This window comes from Odocoileus virginianus, chromosome 29 (genome assembly GCF_023699985.2).
Source record: "Odocoileus virginianus isolate 20LAN1187 ecotype Illinois chromosome 29, Ovbor_1.2, whole genome shotgun sequence".
NCBI lineage: Eukaryota > Metazoa > Chordata > Mammalia > Artiodactyla > Cervidae > Odocoileus > Odocoileus virginianus.
This window is the reverse complement of record NC_069702.1, coordinates 11,282,362-11,305,170: the sequence shown is the minus strand read 5'-3', so window position 1 is coordinate 11,305,170 and position 22,809 is coordinate 11,282,362. Positions and strand designations below refer to the sequence as shown.

The window sequence follows — 22,809 nt, the reverse complement described above, 5'->3', positions numbered from 1 at the left end:
TAGCCCTCTAGCACAGAAATTAGGTCTTTTTGGCCTTTATCTCTCAAATCTAGCATGCCAAAAATTGTTCTAGAAAAATTTCTCATAAATTAACTATAAATACGATTTCAAAAGGGCTTTGAGAGATAATAGAGCATGAATCAAACAAAATTAAACTATATTTTGAACTTAATACACAGTTATAGTCATGACATTTAATTACATATTTGCTTTCATTTAAGTTAGTACAGTTGTAATGTGCAAAAAAAAAAAAACAAAACAAAAAACCAAACCTGAAAGTATGCTTGGCTAGAACAAATATTACTCAATATAGACAAGTCTATACAGAAATATTGTGCTGATCATTTATTTTATAGACTATCTTATAAAAAATGTATGTGTACACACACATACCCAGCAATGAACTAAATTTGATAGTGGGTTAAAATTTCATTCCTTTATCATAATTTGAGCAGAAGAGTTAATCTATGACATGGTTACAAGGTTACTCACACATACATACCAAGAGGGGCAGTTTTCCATGTAACTCTGGGAAATTTTAAAAATTTCTGGTTCAATACTTTTTAAATCCAAGTCAATGAGTTTCATCAAAATATCTAATATCGACCTCACTCACAAGCACTTAGTGAAAAGTGTCAAGAAAACACATCAAAGTAATGGGAAACTAACTTAAGGTTGTCTTATTCATTGTATATTTATTTATTGTCTGTTTCTCCCACTTAAGTCACTGCTGTTATTCCAACATCTACAAGAATGCCTAGTAACAAATATACATGCAATACACAAACAAGTGCTTTTAACAAGATATTATTAAATATGAGGAAGATATAAATTGATCCAAAATGGAAATTATTTACTCAAAAAGAAATATCTTGAATGAATAGATGCTATGATCAGATAAAGCTAAAATTCCACTACTGTATTGAAGCTAGGTTTCAAGTGACACTTAACAACTGAAAAAATGGTTGAAAAGGGAATAAAACTCTTTGAAATTTGGGCATGCCAAGCCCAAATCATTGAACTTTCAATTACAGATCCAACAAATATCTAGACACTGAATAGGAAAACTGTGTATGAAGACCTTGGTTCTAGCCACAAGTAGGTCACTCTAAGATTTTGGCCAAGGAGACATAATTTCCTTAATTATAAAATCGATAAGAATACCTGCCCTTGCCTTCTTTGCAAATTGTTGTAAGAATAAAGTACCTTTGAGATTTATATATTCTTATTCTTAAGTAATCTATTACAAGCAAAATGTCCTTATTACAATCAACACTGAAAATCAGAATGTCACTGTGGCAGGCATGGAGGTGAGCCCCTTGAATTGCCCTTGAAAGAACTTGCTGATCAAGAAGTTATTTGTTGGCCTCTAGTGATAGCACCTTCTGGGTCTCCCAGAGCATGTGAAGGTCGTGTTTTCCTGGGTAGCCTCTGGCCACGACTTAGCCTGGTGTTAACTAAGACATGGACATTTCTGCACAACACGGGCTCTGTCCTCTGCGGGCAGTCTTTGCTCTGATCTTGCCGATGGGCTGACCAAGCCCCTTCCAGAGTTACATCTCAATCTGATGCTTTTTCTACCCATTCCTCTCTCCTTCCCTCGTCCTCTCACAGGTGTCAGACTTCCATCGTAGCCTGAAGTCTCTCCCACCTACCCCTGTTCCTTCTCTCAATCTTGGTCATTATCTCCAATTAATGTTTGCACATCTAACTCTTATCTTGGCCTCTGAGTTCTGGAAGACTCAACTAGCATGGTCCCTCAACCCCACTCCTTTGAAGCAACCTCTGTCACTATTAAGAAAGTTATTTCCAGAAATTTTCATATGTATAAGAATTGTGAGCATTTTAAGATGGTTCTTCTTTTTCCTTTTAGCTTTATCACATACATTTATGAATAAGAAATAATAAACGATTTTTAAAAACACAAGCCTATACGATAGCAACAACCACCTGATGTTCTTGGACTTTAACAACAATACTTGAGGAGACTCCGAAACATTTTTTGAGAACACAGCATGGAATGGCATGGCCCCAGTAAGAAGTGAATCAGTTATCAGGAATCTTTTAATAGCTTTTCAGGGTGAGGGTAAGAGTCTTTCTGCCTCCAAGCCTGTGTCCTCTCTGCAGAGTCTGTTTCCATGCTGCCCGGGAAATATCACTTGTATTGTTTCCTTTGATATCTCTTACCTTCTCATTCTTTCTGGCTTTACTTCTGCATTAAAGCTAAACTACAGTTACATAAATATTCCATGTATTTCACATGTAGGCTTTGAAAACTTTTAAAGTTCATGGTGTTCTATTAATTTCAATCACCACTCTTTTTTCTTTTTTAAAATAAACTTTACACTGCTACAAGAGTTTATTTATATATTTTAACATGAGTAAATCTGCATTTTCAAATTGTCCCTGTCTCTTTTAAATTTTTCAACCTGATTATAAAATTGCCTAGGGCAGAGAAGTTACCTGGGGAGACATGCTTGGATGAAACCAGGCACAACGATAATAAAAATCTGGGATCTCTGATATTGAGTAACATCAGTGACGTCTTTGAGCCCATTTCTTCATCTGTGTTATGAAATAGGAGTGAAATGTAATCCTTTTAGTATTGCTGCTGCTGCTAAGTCGCTTCAGTCGTGTCCGACTCTGTGCGACCCCATAGACGGCAGCCCACCAGGCTCCCCTGTCCCTGGGATTCTCCAGGCAAGGATTCTGGAGTGGGTTGCCATTTCCTTTAGTACTCAGAGGGGACTATATCATGATATGTACAAAGTTCCTGTAAGACACTGGCATTAATTTGAGAACAGTTCTTTCCCTTTGAATGGAAGTCTGCAATTGGAATTATAAAAATTCTACTTTCCCTCAGACTTGCCCTTAATCCCTTACTATGAATTTGTTAATTCCAGTGGGCTTAAAGCTACTCTAAAGAGAGTCGGCTGGTAATGGTACTGTGGTCGCTTCATACACATATGAGTCAGTCACTCAGCTGTGTCCACCTCTTTGTGACCCCACGGACTGTAGCCTGCCAGGTTCCTATGTTTATGGAATTCTCAAAGCAAGAATACTGGAGCGGGTTGCCAATTTCCCCCTCCAGGGGATCTTCCTGACCCAGGGATCGAACCCATGTCTCCTGTGTCTCCCGCACTGCAGGAGGATTCTTTACCTGCCATGCTCTGCGGGAAGCCATTTCACACCATATTAAAACATTTCTGATTTCTGTCCTTCAAGTGGTGTTCACAAGTGATCTGTTTTTCCATACCACATCCTTCCCTATAATTAAATTTCTAGAATTACAGATAAAGGAGAGCTAACATTCACCTACATCTTTAGCATAAGGAGTCACAAAGACATTCTGAATTCACAAGTCCAAACAGTTTTGAAATCAAGAGGACAGCACCAGGCACTAGAAGGATCATAGATTTGGGGACTCTCACCCAGACTTATCAAGTGCCAGTTGCAATCCCTGAAGCAATAGCTTCTTCAAACTGTGGCTGCTCATCTGTAACATGAGCATAATGACCTTGTTTGTAGTTCTTTTCTTTGGAAGATATTTTTTAAAAACCAGTTTTTTTTAAAAATTTTTGCATCTTATACTTATTTCTTCTGTGGTGTGAGCCTTCAAAACCGTGTTGATTTTCCAGTTTCAATTGTAGAATGTTTTTCTTTTCTGCAAAATCAAAGGAGTAATTCCTTGAAGCCACAGAAAATAATCTTTTTTGAAACAAAGGGCAAAAATGATAGAGGCACTGGATCCACTGATTTGAAGATGAAACAACAGACCAGGCTACCTAGGTGAGAAGTGTCTGTTGACAGGGAGGGCCTGAGTCAGGTAACACTGCTCCCTGTGGGTCCCAGTTTTATCTTTCCCGTCAATGAGTATAATAGGAAAATACTTGTAGTGTTCAATGATGGCTTCCACCGAGTCAAACTTCTGAAACACAGAAGAGAAAGTTAGTGAAAATTTAGGACCTTCGTGTGTGTAGGTTAAAGTACAGCCTAAGATGCTTTGTTTTACTTAGGAAAGAGGGTAACTCATTTGACTTTTTTTTTTTTTTAAATTGTAAAGGTATATCAGGAAGTGATTTAAAAAAAATATTGGAGTATAGTTGATTTAGAATATAGTTGATTGGAGTATAGTAGATAAAGATCTTGATGCTGGGAAAGATTGAAAGCCAAAGGAGATGGGGGCAACAGAGGATGAAATGGCTAGATGTTATCTCTGACTCAATGGACATGAATCTGAGCAAACTCCAGGAGACACTGGAGGACAGAGGAGACTGGCGTGCTCTAGTCCATGGGGTTGCACAGAGTCAGACATGACTGAGCGACTGAATAATAACAATGAAAGCAACAAATAGTTGATTTACAATGCTGTGTTAGCTTCAGGCATACATCAAAGTGAATCAGTTATACATATACACATATCCATTATCCATTCTTTTAGATTATTTTCCCATATAGGTCATTACAGAGGATTGAGTAGAGTTCCCTGTGTGCTACAGTACATCCTTATTACTTATGTATTTTATATATAGTAGTGTGTATATGTCAACTCCAATCTCCCAGTTTATCCCTCCCCTCTCACATTTTCCCTCTGGAGAAAGTAGATTTTTTTTTTTAAGGATGTGGCAAAGAAGCTCTTGATCTGCCTGATAAATGGTAAGATCAAGATAAGGAGGGTGACCAGAAGTGAGCCCTCCACAGTTCTCGAAGCTTCCCACCCATGTACTGTTTGCCAGAATCAGGTCACAGTGGTCAGTTTCCACTCTGTCGTTATGTTCCTACGATAAGCAGTTCAGATGGGTTAATTACACTGTAGTCAGCCACGGAGACTCCCCGGTGCCTCCCTTACCTGTCCCTCAGCTGTGACAAGTTAAAATGTGGACGATCAAGTCTTGACCTCACTTTGTAAATTGATGGGAATGTCTGCAGTGGAGCCTCTCTCCTGTGCACCCCTCTGGTTCTGACGCATTCTAGACTAATCAGGAAGAATACTGATGACCACAGGGCTTGGCCTGGTAGTTCTTGGCCAATTTAGTGTTCTTACCTGGATTTCTTATGCGATAAACAGGTAACAGCAGAATGTTACACTTTTACGTTTTCCAGAGATGTACAGATAAAGTGATGGGGTGACTTAATGGAAGGGAAGGTGGTTTTGAATATAGAGGAATCAGGAAGTGCTTTGTGGAAGATACAGACTTGAGATGGGCTATACAGGGTGGGTGAGTTAAGTGGACAAGGTGGTTTAAAGATGCTAAGAGCAGAGGAAGAAGCGTGTGCAAAGACAGGTGTTGAGCACGTGTGAACACAGACAGGAATTCCTGCCTTTTGTAACTTTTTGTGAAGTGAGCAGGGCAGGAATGGACCTTCCCTGAAGAGCCAAGGAAACCAGCTCAGAGTGGGGAGCGACTTGCTCAGAAGTCACACAGTTGGGGGCAGGACCAGGAATGCAAACTGGTTTTTCTGGATGTGTATCAGTTTCTTCCCTGATGCAACTTTGCCTGTGGCCTGGAAACCCAGTGTTCCGACAGAGCTGGGTCCAGACGGTGCTGTGTGAAGGAGGGAGCTGTGTTTGGGGATGACTTTGATTCTCTTGGGCTTCTCTGGTGGTTCAGACGGTAAAGGATCTGCCTGCAATTTGGGAAATCCAGTTTCGATCCCTGTGTTGGGGAGATCGTCTGAAAAAAGGAATGACTAAGCGATTCACACTTTTCATTCTCTGTTGTTTTGTACATCCTCCCTCTGCACCCCCCACAGGAATGTTTGCAGGCCTGAGGGACATTCAAGAGGGAATGAGATTGTCAAGGTCTCTGTCCTCATGGAGACTCATGCATTGCATTCAGTGGTGGCAGATGGAAAAGAATTCCCTCTCCAAATAGATCGTTTCATGTAGGGATAAAGTGCTGTGGAAATAATCTCCAGACTTGAGTTTTTGTCAACATTACAAATCCATTACTTACATTCAAATTTTGTTGGGGATTGGTATAGACATCTAGTATTTTGGTTCCATATTATAAGAATATCTTGGCGTGAATACATTCTTATATCTTACGTGTATTTATAGAGATAATCTATTCCCCTATTTTGGCTCTTTTTTCTCTGGAATTAATCTTTAGAGGGAAAAAATGCCTGCTTTGTAATCTATTTTCTCTAGGATAGTCCCCAAATAATGAATTCAATACTTATTATTTATAATCTACTACATGGACGGTATTTGATATGAAATTGTAATTTTAACAAGTAGTAGGAAGCAAGCTGGGCAGGCGTAATGTTATTCTGTCATATCTTATTACTGACTTCCAGAGATAGGCCAACAGCTGACATATTACTCTAAAGATAGTTTTTAGAAAGATTATAATTAAGCACTTAAAACTTTTATATTAAATTCCCTTTTTCAGGAGGACAGTAAATACCATCCTCATATTAGATATTAAAATTTGTTTAAACCTTTTGCAATTGCCCTAAATACCAACCATAGGCAATGTTTCTCTGCCAGAAAGTTTAACCATTCTGTTTGGATCCACACATGGGAATAGTAGAAGAAAAGAGAAAAAGAGGAAGAGACAGAGAGACCCAAAGAGAGAACGAAGAGAAACAGACCTGAGACGTGAATAATCAACTCATTGATTAATTACTTCTATTTCTTAGTCTTTAAACTTTATCAGGTAAACGTCTATCATAATTTTCAGCAATTTATCACAAGTGTTTGCAGGACAAGGAAAGGTCTGATTGAGATCGCTTCTTTTTACGACTCCACAGAAATGTTGACAGAGGTGAGTTCTAAAGCTCGGCAGCAAGTAGAGTTCTGCAGGATGTTAACAAGTAGGTACCTCACTGGCTGGTCCAGGGCCATTGTTCTATCAGGTGCTAAATATTTCAAATCTTAGCCCTGCTTAGGTGTAGGCATTGATGAGCACAGATTAACAGAGTATTCCCCTGGATGGTAGAGACCCGCCTTCCTCTGCTCTCTGTCCCCAGAATGAAGCATCAGATCTAGCATAACGTAAGCATAAGATGAAGGTGTGGGCCAACACTGAACAAATGAGAGATGCGGACTGAAAAGTGGCCTCCACAAGATATCCTGTGTCCTAGTTCCTGGAATCTGTGAATATTTCAAGCAAAAGAATATTACTTTGCATGACAATAGTTGGGACTATGTTACGGATCTTGAGAGGGAGGTATTTAAAAAAAAAATTAGTTTTGGCTTTCTTAGGTCTGCATTGCTGCACACAGCCTTTCTTGGGTTGTGGAGAGTGGGGCTGCTCTCTGGTTGCCCTGTGCTGGCTTCTCTTTGCAGGCTTCTTTGGTTGCGGAGCATGGAGTCTGGGGATGTGGGCTTTAATAGTTGCAACTCTTGAGCTGAGTTTCCCCTCGGCATGGAGAATCTTCCCAGACCAGGGATTGAACCCATGTCCCCTGCATTGGCAGGAGGATGTTTAACCACTGGACCACCAGGGAAGTCCTGAGAGGAAGACCTCGAGAGAGGAGGTCAGCCTAGGTTATCCCTAAAAGTATTCCCATAAGATGGAAACAGAGGAAGAGTCACTTGGAGGAGACAGCGTGACATCAGAGGCAGTGATCAGAGTGATGTGGCCACCAGCCAGGGAAGCCAAGATTTGTTGACAACCGCCAAAAGCTGGAAGAGGCAGAAAGGATCTTCTCCTAGAGCCTCCAGAAGAAGTGTAACCTGCCAACACCTTGGTTGCAGAATTCTAGACTCTGGAACTTCGAAAGAATACATATTTGTTGTTTTTGCTACCAATTTTGTGGTCTTTTGTTACAGCAATCACAGGAAGCTCTGGGTGCTCCCTAAATCTAAATTCAGACATGAATTTCTAGTCACATGGCTAACAGAATGACTCAACTTTATAATATGCTGCAGCTTGGACCTTCCTAGGCTCATTCTTTGCAGGCCTATGTGGATTTGCTCACCTTCTGTGCTTGTGACGATGTTGACACGCCGTGCCTTCCCAGGGGACCAGACCAGGCTGCTGCAACTCTTATGGCCCTTTGTGAGCTTTTCATTCAAACCCAGGGCACACAGACCCAGTGCAAGGACTTTAGGGGATCATTTAAGGTAGAAGCGGTACTTACTAACCACCTGCCTCCCTCTGTGTGTCTAGAATCCTGTTTACATCATCTCATCTTACTTTCAAAATAGCTCTTGTGTTAGAGGTGTTCCTGCACTGTATGCACAGTTAAATTCTAAAGTTTGCAAAACAGCCAACAAGCCACAGGAAATCAAAATGATCCTTGAAAACCTGTGCCTCATTACGGTTCTCCTGCAGAGTCAGCTGAGATGCTACTTTATTCAAGCACCGGATAAAATAGCTAGTAGCTGATTTTCATTGAGCAAAGCCTTGCTGCAGGAAATTCTTTCATCTTTTCTTAGCAATGGGAGATTCTTCCTCCTAAAGGCAAAGGGTTCAAACAGAACGATGAAAAGTGTGGTAGAACTGAGAGCCATCTAGGTCACTCCCCTCTACACCAGGGCATAGCTCATTCAGAAGAGAGGCAGGAAGAATCGCCTGTGAATTGTGATTCTTCACCCAGCGTCTGGCTCACACTAAGCTCCAGGTAGGTGTTAACTGATTTTCAACTGAAGTTCTAGGTTATTTTCAAATGGATTGGGGATCATTTGCATTTGTTTGATGCTGTCTGAGGCTATGTGAGAAAGGCAATATTTTTGCAGACTATATTGAACCCCAGCTGTGTCTGTGGGCCCTGGTTCCCAGGTGGTTCAGTGGTAAAGAATCTGCCTGCCAAATGCAGGAGATATGGATTTGATCCCTGGGTGGGGAAGATCCCCTGGAGAAGGAAGTGGCAACACACTCCAGTATTCTTGCCTGGAGACTCCCTTGGATGGAGGAGCCTGAAGGGCTCCAGTCCGTGGGGTTGAAAAGAGTAGGACAGTGACTGTGGCACGCACATGTCTGTGGGTCAGTGACTTTGCATTTCTGTGCCTCAGTTTCACTGTCAGCTAGATGGTGATATTGATAGCACCTACTTTAAGGGTTGCTATGAGGATCAAATCAATCAAGTTAATTAATAATCATTAACTGCACAGTATAGTGTCTCTGCGTAATAAATGATGTAAGTGTGAAATAAACATGAAAAGGAGACTCTTGCATGGGAGATGCATGAGAGGAGAAACCTCCATAATAACACAAAAAGAGTCCTCTTAAGCATTTGTATTTTTTTAGGTTATACAAATGAAAATTTATATAAATTGAGAAAAAAATCTCAAAATATAAGATTTTTAGGCCTAAAAGTACTACAAGTATCGTAAAAATCTGGGAAAATGATATGCTGATTTTATTTAATTATTTTTCATTGAAGTATAGTTGATTTACAACGTTTCAGGTATACAGAAAAGTGAGTCAGTTATACTGGCTTGGCCAAAAAATTGAGGTTTTTCCATACCATCTACAGAAAAACCCAAATGAAGTTTTTGGCCAACCAATGCATTTGGATTCTTAAGGCTCCTTGATGGCGATAATTAGAGCAGTTCATCTGGAAGCTGATGGTCTAATCCTAGGGTGGTCAGGATGACAACTGTTTACCTGCTGAGGCTGGCCGTGAACTGGCTGGCAACCTGCTTCAACACTATTAGGAAGTTATTGTAGGGCTATTGTTTCCTCTTTCACAGGGAGACCAAAGTATAGCTTGGAAAAAGCTGTAACCTCTTTAGAGCTTGGTTTCCTCACTGGTAAAAGGGATTCAATAATGCATCCTTTCCAGAGTGTTTTCAAAGGCGACAGCGAATGAAAACAGCAGCTCAGAGACAGCCCAGCACATACATTTTAGGGAACGTGATTTCCATTTCTTGTATTCTCTAAGGAAAAGGAATCCCAAGCACTTAAAGTCAGAGTCAGATAAGCCTTTTTTTTTTTTTTCTAAATGAGAAATTCTATGAGCTGGCAGAAGACACCAAAGAATAAAGGGAAATTGAGCTGGGAAACTCCATTAACCATAGGTATCTGGACCTAGGGGCTTCCCAGGTGGTGCAGTGGTGTAGAATCTTGTGTCTGCCTGCCAATGCAGCAGACAAGAGACGCGGGTTCAATCCCTGGCTCGAGAAGATCCATTGGAGCAGGAAATGAAAACTCACTCCAGTATTCCTGCCTGGAAAATTCCATGGACAGAGGAGCCTGGTGGGCTGTACAGTCCATAAGGTCACAATGAGTCAGACATGACTGAGCATGCACACCCTATCTGGACCTAAGGGGAACTATGTCCTAGTTATCACCATGACCCAGTCAGAATAATAAAAAATAATAATAACAAACATTTATTGATATGTCCCAGGTAGTGTTCTTAGTGTTTGACATTCATTAACTCACTAATCCTCATCACAAAAGGAAATGGTTGCAAATCCTCTTTTTAGTTTTGCTGTAACCCTTTGTTTTCGTTGTTCAGTCGCTAAGTCATGTCCAGCTCTGTGACCCCATGGACTGCAGTATGCCAGTTTCCTCTGTCTTCCACTATATCTCCAGGAGTTTGCTCAAATTTCAAGTTCACTGAGTCAATGATGCTATCTAACCATCTCATCCTCTGCCACCCCCTTCTCCATTTGCCTTCAATCTTTCCCAGCATCAGGGTTTGTTTTTTTTTACAGTGAATCAGCTGGTCAAAATACTAGAGCTTCAGCTTTAGCCTCAGTCCTTCCAATGAATATTCAGGGTTGATTTCCTTTAGGATTGACTGGTTTGATCTCCTTGTATTCCGAGAAACTCTCAAGAGTCTTCTCCAGCAGCACAGTTTAAAAGCATCAATTCTCTGGCACTCAGCCTTCTTTATGATCCAATTCTCACATCTGTACATGACTACTGGAAAAACCATAGCTTTGAGTGTACAGACTTTTGTCAGCAAAGTGATGTCTCTATTTATTATTTTGTCTAGATTTGTCTTAACTTTCTTTCCAAGGAACAAACATCTTTTACTGTCATGGCTACAGTGACCGTCCGCAGTGATTTTGGAGCCTGAGAAAATAAAATGTCACTGTTGCCACTTTTTCCCCTTCTATTTGCCATGAAGTGATGGAGCCAGATGCCACGATCTTAGTCTTTTTAATGTTGACTTTGAAACCAGCTTTTTCACTCTCCTCTTTTACCCTCATCAAGAGGCTCTTTAGTTCCTCTTCACTTTCTGCCATTAAAGTGGTTTCATCTGCATATCTGAGGTTGTTGATATTTCTCCTGGCAATCTTGATTCCAGCTTGTGATTCATCCAGCCCAGCATTTCACATGATGTACTTGCATATAAGTTAAACAAGCAGTGTGACAATATAAAGCCTTGTCATACTCCTTTCCCAACTTTGAACCAGTCAGTTGTTTCATGTCTGGTTCTAACTGTTGCTTCTTGACCTTCATACAGATTTCTCAGGAGACAGGTAAGGTGTATGCCCATGAATTTTCCTCAGTTCATTGTGATCCACACAGTCAAAAGCTTTCATGTTGTCAATGACGCAGAAGTAGATGTTTTTCTGGAACTCCTTTGCTTTCTCCATGATCTATTGAATGTTGGCAATTTGATCTTTTGATCCCTTTCTTATCTGGCAATATTTGGAAGATTTATTTATGTATTAATTTATTTATTCACTCATGTTCTCCTTCATGCCAGAACTTTCCCAGGCTGGAGCAGAGTCTGGTGAAATGACCCCATGGTGGCCTGGCCAGTGCGGACCACCCCCTCCAGCCATGTGTGATTCTCAGAAAAGTGCCCTGGGTCAGGCGCTGGGTTTAAGCTGGAGTGTCCACACTCATGCCTTCCTGAAGCATTTTGGCAGCCTTGGCAACAGTCATCTTGATATCTATTGAAGAACAATCGGTGTTTGTGTGACAGTTCTGGATTCCGACTGTACCAGTGTTCTTGGGCTTCCACAACAAAGTACCACCGACTCGGGTGGCAGGGGACTTAAATGATGGAAATTCATTTTCTTACAGATCTGGAGGTCAGAATTCCAAGATCAAAGTGCTGGCAGGATTGGTTCCTTCTAAGGCCTATCTCGGCTTGGAAATGTCCCCTTTCTCTCTGTGACCACACATCTGTGTGTGTCTATGTCCTAATCTCCTCTTCTCATAAGGACACCAGGCCTATGGGGTCAGAGGCCACTCTAGTGACCTCGCTTTATCTTTGTCACCTCTTTAAAGACCTCATCTCTAGGGAACTTCCCTGGTGGCCCAGTGGTTATGAAACCTCCTTGCAATGCAGGGGACATGGGTTTGATCCCTGGTCAGGGTACTAAGATCCCACATGCCACGGGGCAACTAAGCCTGATGACCACAACTACTGAGTCTGCACGCTCTGGAGCAAATGTGCCCAAACTAAAGAGGCCGTGTGCTGCAACAAAAGACCCTACACGCCTCAACTAAGACCTGATGCAGTCAAAATAAATAAAGAAAACAAAAACAAACAAAAAGACCCTGTCTGCAAATACGGTCACATTCGGAGGTGCTGGGGGCTAGAATTGTCACATAGGAATTTGGAAGGGGGCCACAATTCAGCCTATAACATATACTGACAGATAAGCTGAGGGGGTACATGAGAATCACCGAATTACACAAGTTAAGACTTCCAAAGAACATTTACAGAACTTAAAGCCCAGAGAAACAGTGGAAACAGTGGCTGACTTTATATTTTTGGGCTCCAAAATCACTGCAGATGGTATTGCAGCCATGAAATCAAAAGACGCTTACTCCTTGAAAGGAAAGTTATGACCAACCTAGACAGCATATTAAAAAGCAAGACATTACTTTGCCAACAAAGGTCCATCCTGTCAAGGCAATGGTTTTTCCAGTAGTCATGTATGGATGTGAGAGTTGGACTATAAAGAAATCTGAGTGCCAAAGAATTGATGCTTTTGAATTGTGGTGTTGGAGAAGACTCTTGAGAGTCCCTTGGACTGCAAAGAGATCCAACCAGTCCATCTTAAAGGAGATCAGTCCTGGGTGTTTATTGGAAAGACTGATGTTGAAGCTAAAACTCCAATACTCTGGCCACCTGATGTGAAGAGCTGACTCATTTGAAAAGACCCTGATGCTGGGAAAGACTGAGGGCAGGAGGAGAAGGGGATGACAGAGGATGAGATGGTTGGATGGCATCACTGACTCGATGGACATGAGTTTGGGTGGACTCTGGGAGTTGGTGATGGACAGGGAAGCCTGGCGTGCTGCAGTTCATGGGGTCACAAAGAGTTGGACATGACTGAACAACTGAACTGAACTGAAAGCCCAGAGAAGTGAAGTGACTGGCCTGAGTTTACACTCTTAGTACGTGGTGATAGAACTTGAACCCTGTCTTGCCTTCTCTTTCCTCCCTCCCTCCCTCCCTCCCTCCCTCCTTCCTACCTTCCTTCCAGAAGAGTTGAAAGAACAGCTTCTCTTTGCTCCCTCACCACCTGTGCATCTCCAGCCCTCGACTTAATTTTCTAAGCCTCAATTTTCCTACGTCTAAGATAGGAACCACTGTTCTATCAAAGAGCTGTTGAGGGTTAAAATAAGATAATTCAGACAGACCAGCCTAGCATAAACACAGCAGAAATCAATCTCCTTTCCCTTTTCTCTCTGCTCTATTTATTCAGTTATTAATGAATGCTTTAATAGAGTCATTCTTGCACCTAGCCGCCTCTCAGCAGACGTGTACCGAGCTTGGTCATGCTCAGCATAGCACTGGATGCAGTGACTGAGCCCACGATCAATGTGGGGACACACACATACCGATTCCTAATGCCAATACTGGGGATGTCGCCAGAATGGCTGCAGTGTGAGTTCAGCACTCAGTGGGGAAGGAGTGTGGCATTAACATGGGTCTCAGGGAAGGATTCCTGCCAGGTAGGACGGAGATGTGTGTTAAGAATGAGTTTTCTTTAATGGGCCAAGCAGGAGAGAGGGTGCATGGAAACGTCAGGATTGGCTGCAGGTCCTGTGAGCTAAGACATGGGCGAGGATGCTTATGGAAGGGGCTGGAAGGATTAGATTACTTTCTGTACCTCCAGGGCGGCTCTCCTGAGATCCTGCAATCATGGAGATTTGGAAGTGTCTCAGCCAGCACCTCCCAAAGTGAAGTCGCCCAGTTGTGTCCAAATCTTTGCGACCCTAAGGACTGCAGCCCACCAGGCTCCTCCATCCATGGGATTTTCCGGGCAAGAATACTGGAGAGGGTTGCTATTTCCTTCTCCAGGGATCGAACCTGGGTCTCCCACATTGCAGGCAGACTCTTTCCAGTCTGAGCCACTAGAGAATCCCTGTGAACTCCTTCAGGGCTCCCCTTATTGCTGTCCTTTGCCTGCAAAAGAGAAGCCACTGGCTTACACCCACCTCATCTCCTCTGAGTCCTGTCCCCAGGGCAAACTGCTGATTCCTCTCCAGGAAGCGGATTTTCACATTATAGACTTTGTTCCCATAAAACACCGCCAGCACGTAGGGCTCCGCCCTGGATTTTGCAGAGCAATCTCGGACCAAGAAGGTGCCATCCTGAAGCAAAAGGAAGAACAATGATCTTCACGGATAGTATAATCAGAATCCACCCTCCCAACAGGCACAGCAGTGAAGCCTGTGTGCCTGAGATCCCCAAGTGGCTTTAGTTTTTGGCAAGCCAGTTCTTTATTCAATTTAATTCAGTAGGTGTTTACTGAAGGTTACAATCCTAAAGGAAATCAACCCTGGATATTCATTGGAAGGACTGAAGCTAAAGCTGTAATACTTTGGCCACCTGATGCAAACAGCTAACTCACTGGAAAAGACCCTGATGCTGGTAAAGGTTGATGGCAGGAGAAGAAGGGGTGACAGAGGATGAGAGGGTTGGATGGCATCACTGACTTGATGGACATGAGTTTGAGCAAACTCCAAGAGATAGTGAGGACAGGAAAGCCTGGAGAGCTGCAGTCCATGGTGTCGCAAAGAGACACGACTGAGTGACTGAACAACAACGTGTCTAGGGGTTGTTGTTATTTTGTGAGAAGTGCACCAGTCAGATCACAACACCCTCTTCTTCCAAATCTTCCAACATCCCCCGCTGTCCTCAGTGCCTTGCCTACCACTATAACATGATGTTCACAGACCAAGGTACCAGACTCTCCTGCAGTCTTATCTCGGTCACTCCTGCAGCCTCCAGCCTTGGGATGATGGTGCTGGTCAAGCTACCATTTCCCAGGGGCACCATCTTGCTTTCAGGTTCTTAGTGTTTGCATAAGCCGCCCCCTCTGACTTCCCTTTCCTCCCCTCTCTGGGGTTGCTTGCCTCCATCTGCCAAGGTTCATGCATTTCCTGTTCTGCTAATGTTCAGGCTATTATTCTAGAGACAGTGGGAACCACCGCAGGCTCTGAGTGAGAGAGGATTTGAGCATTGACGGCGATCCTCCGCATGGGGAGAGGGCTTCAGTGACTGACGTCAAAGTGAGTGGCAAGACTTTATGAAGGAGAAATAGAAAATAGAGCCTGGGCTGAGGCGACAGGAAGTGCAGGGCAAAGAAGAGGAGACAACAAAACACTCCAAATTGATGTCTCAGAGATGGACTGAAACTCAGAAGCGTCAGTGTCACGGAAGCCGAGGGCAGACAGTGGAGGTTTCCAAAAGAAGGCCAACAGTGTGAAATGGTCTGAAGGCTGTAAGTAGACAAGCTATAAATATAATATCAAATAATCAGGCACACCCTGGGGAGTAGCTCAGGATGAAGGTCTGGTCATAAAAGGCTAAGAAATGGAGCAATCTTCCTGAACAGGTACACATATAAGCCTTAGTTCTGTGGCTACATCATGTCAGTTATATGAGGAAAAACACGGAAAAATCTTTAGCTGCAATTGCATCGATTCTTGGATATGTAGTTATAAATAATCTGTAGAGTAGATCTACTTAAGTACGTACAGTACTATGCATTCTTTGTATGATAGGTATTATATATGATAATTTATATTTGTAATTATCTCCTCTATCAACTATATTTCATAGCTATATGTTTATAGATATTATATACATGCATATATAATAATGATTATAATACTCTGTAATAACACTATAAATATATTAAATTTATAAATAATACTATAAAACTATAGTGATGTCATGATGCTGGCAGCTAAGGTTTATTGAAAACTTCTCTCAAGATGCCAAGCACTTTATACACATTTCATTTGTTCCTTATATAAGGCTTGAGGAGGTGTTTTATCCCCATTTTACAGGTAAGGGAATTAGGTTCTAATTATCTAAGTGGATCTCCTGACACATCACAGCTAATCAACGGAATACCAAAAGGCCAAGGTCACATTCTTGCTATAAATACACCAATCTCCAAGTGCATAATGTGACTTTAAGGAATTTTCTGGAACCTGTTTTGCCAAAAACATTCAGCCATAATTAAAGCCTTAAGACTCAAGCACAGAACATAGCCAAAGATTAGAAAGGGAGAGGAGGCCAAGACATATGGCTGGTTTGGGGGTTTATCATTTAACACTGCAGTGAGTTTGTCACAGTGAATGCGGGCAACCCTGCAATTTGAAATAAATTATCTTACATAAATGGGAAACATGTTTTGACAAAACTGAGACAAACCAAGTAGGAAAATATGAAGTCATTCAACTGAGATTCTGTTTTCTCAATGCTTTTTTGGAAACAGGCACATGGAGGGGAGGGACGGGAGCCTTGGAAATGCCCACATGTAGCTGGAAGGACATCATACGGCATGTATGCTGCGCATCTAGCACCATCCACACAAGGGGCTCCTGCAAGTAGGTCTTCTAAGAGCTAGTTTTCTCTTGGGAAGGAGACTCAGGGCGTGTGATGGTTGATTAGCCAAGAAGAGACAGGGTTGGAGCTGGCACAACTATGCCACCATTAGACCCAGCAGAGGTCAGCCATGCGTGGGATTCCTCGGGGAGAGGGAAGAGAGAGTCCTTGAGGCAAGCACCACCCAGCCACCTATGAGTCCTTTCTAGTCCCTTCTAGAAAATAAAGAACTACAGTGCCTGCTAGAGGCCTCTGTGATCTTTTGAAAACAGCACTGATCTTTAATACAGGTTCTGCCACTTTCTCCACCTTGTAATTGAAACCTTAGCCTCGGTTTCCTTATCTAGAGAATGAGATAGTTTTGCCAACTCCTAATACATTCAGGATACTTTGTTATCAGATGTATTAATTTCCTACTACTACTATAACAAATTTGTGTGACCTCAATGGACTAACATAAAAATTTATTCTCCTACAGTTCTGGGGATTGAAGTTTGATACGGGACTCACTGGGTTTAAATCAAGGTGACAGCAGGGCTGTGTTCCTTCTAGAGATACTAGGGGAGAATGTATTTTCTTGCCTTTTTCAGCTTCTAGAAGCTGCCACCAGTGCTTGCCTTGTTGCTCTCTAGGCCTGACTCTGAGCCTCCTGTCTCCCTCTTCTAAGGACCCTTGTGATTATAGTCAACCTTCCCTGATAATCCAGAATAATTTCCCTATCTCAAGATTCCTAACTTAATTCCATCTGCAAACTTTCTTTCCATATAAGGTGACAGAGACACAGATATTGGGGATTAGAATGTGGATATATCGTGGTGGGAGGAGCATTATTCTGTTTACCCTAGCAACTTACATATAATTTAACTTAGTAATTTGATACCAATATATTATTTATTATATAATTATATATAATGTGTATTAATAAGTTAATGATATAAATTCTGAGAGCTAAGTTTTATTAAAATTTATTGGGAACCTGTCATTTATTCACCCATCTGCTAATTAACTAACTCATTCAGTTTTATATTTCCTCACTTAACAATACAATTGTATTGGTTAGCTGAGGATAAGTTTTGATGTTCCATTGGTCCTGAGAGCCTTTCTGTCACTTCTAAACAATCTATTCTAGTTCTTGCACATAGTAGAGTTAGTTGCTTAGCAACTATTTTCTATTTGTGATGATGGTTATAGTAGTGATTTGATCTGATCCCAGTTATTCCAGGTAGGTCCTCTCTTTTTTTGACCACATGTAGCTTTGGAACCTTTTTTTTTTTTTCACACGTTTCCACTTGTTTTAAAGTTGAGTCTGGTCATGTGGTTTAGTCTGGCCAATGAAATGTGACCAGAGATGCAGCATGTTATATTTGAGAGAATGTGTTGAAAGCCAGTGCCTGATTGGTGTGAGCGAGCATACACTGAGATGGAGCCTCTAGCAGTTGGGGTCTACCCACCCAAACCTGTCTTGATCATGAAGTTCAAGAGACAAGTACAGTTCTGTTTTGCTAAGCAACTGAGATCTTGGGGCTGTTTGTTACTGCACCATAATATATCACACCCTGACTATTACAGCATTCATCAGCCCTGCTATTTCTTAAAGAAGTGAGAGGTAAAAAGCCAACTGTACCTTGGGCAGACCTATAGGAAGGACATGAATCTTGAACAAAGCAGAAAGAAGGTACCTTCCATTGCAGCCTCCGTTTCTACCCTAGCCTCCACATTTGGTCTCCAAAATAGATCCTTAGGGTTGATTTTACTATTTTCATTTCACAAATAAGGAAACCTGCGTTTACAGATGTTTAGGAACTTGAGAAAATCACACAGCTGATAAGTGGTACAACCAAGTCTCAAATCTAAAACTATTTGAAAACCCGTTTTCAGTGACAACCTCCCCAGCAGTGAGAAATTACAACCTGTGATCTATGGGCAGAAAACTCTAGGATGACTACAGAAATAACGCAATAAGCCCTGGAGAAGCCATTACCTTGTTCTCCTTCATTAACGCCTCTTCCACTGCCTGGCGACTGTATTCTCCAATGTACCATTCGTTGTGCTGGACATCCTGCAGTATAGATAAAATAGTGAGTGTTTTAGAGTCAAAGGGAAGGATTGTTAATTAAAGTTCACTTTTGTTCCATTAGTGCCAAATCGTGGGGCTTCCCAGGTGGCACAGTGGTGAAGAACCCGCCTGCCAATGCAAGAGATGTAAGTGACGTGGTTTCTATCCCTGGGTTGGGAAGATCCCCTAGAGTAGGAAATGGTAACCCACTCCAGTATTGTCTGGAAAATTCCATGGACAGAGGAGCTTGGTGGGTTATAGGCTACAGGGCTACAAAGAGTCGGATATGACTGAGTGACTGAACACACATACAGTGATCGATCACAGTTGAATTTATAGCAAATACACAGTAAAAACTGCCTGTCCTTGGATCTTGAGATGGACACAGACAAAGTAACAGCAGTTTAGGAATTGTGAAATTGACATGACAGATCTGTCTTTGAAAGTCACCAGAAACATTACTCCATCTACTGAGAAAGGTGTTTTGGCGCCAAACTCAAAATGGATAACAAACCCTTTATCATCAACGTGTTCTGAACCTATACCTGCTGAAGCTTATTGAGGTGGAATTGTATGTTGCTTATGATGCCTATGAGGTCCTAGTCACTATAAAAACAGCAGCGGAGGAAAAGATAGGTGGAGATTGAGAGCATCTTTTAAAAAACTTTAAATTAATTAAAAATTTTTTTTTCATTTATTTGTTTATTTTTTGCTGCACTGGGTCTTTGTTGCTGCATGGACTTTCTCTAGTTGCGGCATGCAGAGGCTGCTCACTAGTTGCAGTTTGAAAGCTTCTCATTGCAGTGGCCTCTCTTGTTGCCGAGCATAGGCTCTAGGGCACGCCGGCTTCAGTAGCTGTGGCACATGGGCTTAGCTGCCCTGCGGCCTGTGGAATCCTCCCGGATCAGGGATCAAACCCATGTCTCCTGCATTGGTAGGCAGACTCTCAACCACTGGACTACTAGGGAAGTCCTGAGAGCATCTTTATGTCAATTGCCTAAAGTCACCTGTGGTAGGACTGGGATTTGAACCCTAGTCTGTCTGGCTTTCTCTCTGTGCCATGGTATCATACTTACAGAAATTTATTTCTTTTGATTATCAAATCCGTCACAGCAGAGAGAAGCTAGGGCAATCAGGGAGATGTGCCATGGATCTGCAATTCCTTTACTGAGTTCCAAGGATAATCATATTAAATAACCCTTTTCATGAGTCCAACATCTCCAAGGCCCTCCCTCATTCTTATCCCAGTCCATGGCCGCAAGAACCCTGTGGGGCAGACAGCCAGGACCGTGGAGGCTGGGAAAGTCACTATTCCAAGCAGCAACAACAAGGGATGTGACATCAGGTTTTTGGTCTTCAAAGTCCCTGGTCCTCCCAGCGCAAACCTGATCTTGCGATGATCAGCGTTCGTCAAGCACGTGCGAGCATCACTGGGAAAGGCATGGGCCAGCTTCCCCCCAACTCTCCAGCTTCACTTTTTGCCCCCACCACCCCTCTCCCCCACTGCAGCTGGCCAGCCTGCTGTTTGCTCTTGCCTGGACACACACAGCTTCATGGCTTGGCACGAGCTAGCCCTGCTGCCTGGGATCTCTTTGGCTCCTCTCGCCTCCTCCTCCCTGGCCCTGCCATTGTCTTCCATGGAGCTGGGGGGCCGAGTCACCTCTTGCTTGAGGCATCTTTCAGAGTGAACCCCTTTTCCTAGTCCCTACTGCCAGGGGCGGGTGTGTGCTGGAAGGACCAGAAGTGGGACCTGCTCCCCTCCAGCAAAGTCAGGTACCAGGTTTCAGAACAAAGGGCAGCCCAGAGCCCCACTTCCCTGAGGAAGAGGGAGCTCTCTGTGCTGAGAAAGGCCTGCTGCTTCTGGGGGGCTCCTCTGCCACCCCAGGAGCCTGGCAGGGCTCAGCGACGCTGTGCTGTTTCTACTCTGATGTTGTCTGTTGAAGCTGGAGCTAATTCTTCCCTGGGGGCTCAGCTGGTAAAGAATCTGCCTGCAATGCAGGAAACCCTGGTTTGATTCCTGGGTTGGGAAGATCCCCTGGAGAAGGGACAGGCTGCCCGCTCCAATATTCTTGGGCTCCCCTGGTGGCTCAGCTGGGAAAGAATCCTCCTGCAACGTGGGAGACCCGGGTTTGATTCCTGGGTTGGGAAGATCCCCTGGAGAAGGGAACGGCTATTAGAGATTTCATAGCTCTGTAGTTCTCCAGGTGTGATCATGAGTGTGAGCTGGTGTGTTTAGGTGCTGTTCAAACACAGTGTGAGGCAATTTTGAATGACCTGGAGGGAGAGATGGGCCCCTTTCACTTTTCTTTCCAGCCCTCTGCATAATCCAACAGGGATGCTTAATATTTTGGTGCTTAATATCACTATGACATTTCTTTTATTTTTTAAAATATCTTGATTTTTTAACGGATGGATTGTATTTATTTATTTTTATGTATCTATTTAATTATTTTTTGGCCATGCTGCAAAGCATGTGGGACCCTAGTTCCCGAACCAAAGATCAAACCTGTGCCCCCTGCATTGGAAGTGCAGAGTCTTAAACCCTGGACCACCAGGGAAGTCTCTTGTTCTGGCATCCCTAATCTCTCCTTATGCTGAGGTCCATTAGTGAGTTCTGGCATCTCACTACAATATAATAGCCTTATTTCATTTGAGCTAAAATAATTTTTTTTAAAGATGTGATAAAATATACACACCATGTGTATGTCCTCTGTTATTTCTGACTCTTTGTGACCCCATGGACAGAGGAGCCTGGTGGGCTACAGTCCATGGAATCTCATAGGCAACAATACTGGAGTGAGTTGCTGCTTCCTACTTCAGGAGATCTTCCCGACGCAGGGATGGAACCCAAGTCTCTTGCATCTCCTGCATTGAAAGGTAGATTCTTTACCACTGTGCCACCCGAAAAGCCCCTATACAGAACAGAAGATTTACCATGTAACCATTTTCAAGTGTACAATGCAATGACATTGAGCACATTCACAGGGCTTCGCAGCCGTCACACTATTCAGCTCCAAAACGTTTCATCATACCGAACTGAAACACTCTACACGTTCAACAAGAACTCCTCTGGGAGCCACCATTCTGCTTTCTGATTCTATGAATTTACTTATTCTGCAAGTAGACTCTATCCTGGTCTTTTTGTGTCTGGCTTATTTCACTTGGTGTTATGTTTTTAAGGTTCATCTATTTTGTAACATGTCAGGATTTCATTTCTTTTTACAGCTGAGCAATGTTACTATATTTCATTTATCCATTTATTTGTTAATAAACATTTGGGCTGTTTGTACTTCACAGCTGTTGTAAATAATGCTGCTGTCAACATGAGTGTACAAAATTTTGTTCAACTCCCTGCTTTCATTTCTTTGGGTGTATACCTAGAAGTAGAATGCCACGGTTTTAAGATTACTTTCTATGTATGTAATGCTGGTTTAATAAAGCAGTGATGTAAAATGAAAAAAAAGTATAACATTATTGTAGATAATATACAAATAGGCCACAGATCATAAACATGCATTCAAATAGTTGAAATCAGGGAAATCCTGGTTTAGTGCAAGCCTCTCCCATGCCTGAAGAATCCAGGTTCTGGGAGAGGTGTAATTTTTGGACAGATACCTAGGTAGGTTTCTGAAGTGCTTATGAAGATGATGAAAAGGAAGCCAGGTATGTAAGATGGGGCAATATAAGAACTATGCACAAACATTTCTATGCACATACCATGTGCAAACTGTGTGCAAAGTCAAATTTAAGAGTATGAGACTTCTTTTAGAATTAAGGTCAAAATTAACACCAAATATAAGGACAACCAATGGCACTTGGAACATTGCAGGAATATGAGCAATTGTTCCAGTAGTCACGTATGGATGTGAGAGTTGGACTGTGAAGAAGGCTGAGCACTGAAGAATTGATGCTTTTAAGTGTAGTGTTGGAGAAGACTCTTGAGAGTCCCTTGGGCAACAAGAAGATCAAACCAGTCAATCCTAAAGGAAATCAGTCCAGAATATTCATTGGAAGGACAGATGTGGAAGCTGAAA

At 42.4% G+C, this 22,809-nt stretch overlaps 1 protein-coding gene across 1 annotated transcript in view; it reads right to left on the bottom strand.

Annotated features, from left to right (window-relative positions):
- Positions 1–330: 330 nt before the first annotated feature.
- Positions 331–22,809, bottom strand: part of CLNK (cytokine dependent hematopoietic cell linker) — a 204,393-nt gene continuing 181,914 nt past the window's right edge. The window contains exons 17-19 of the mRNA XM_070458116.1: positions 18,701–18,778; positions 14,316–14,471; positions 331–3,928 (exon numbers count right to left, since the gene is read on the bottom strand). Coding sequence (XP_070314217.1) covers positions 3,782–3,928; positions 14,316–14,471; positions 18,701–18,778 — 381 coding nt within the window. The 3' untranslated portion in view covers positions 331–3,781. The remainder of the gene's footprint in view (positions 3,929–14,315; positions 14,472–18,700; positions 18,779–22,809) is intronic.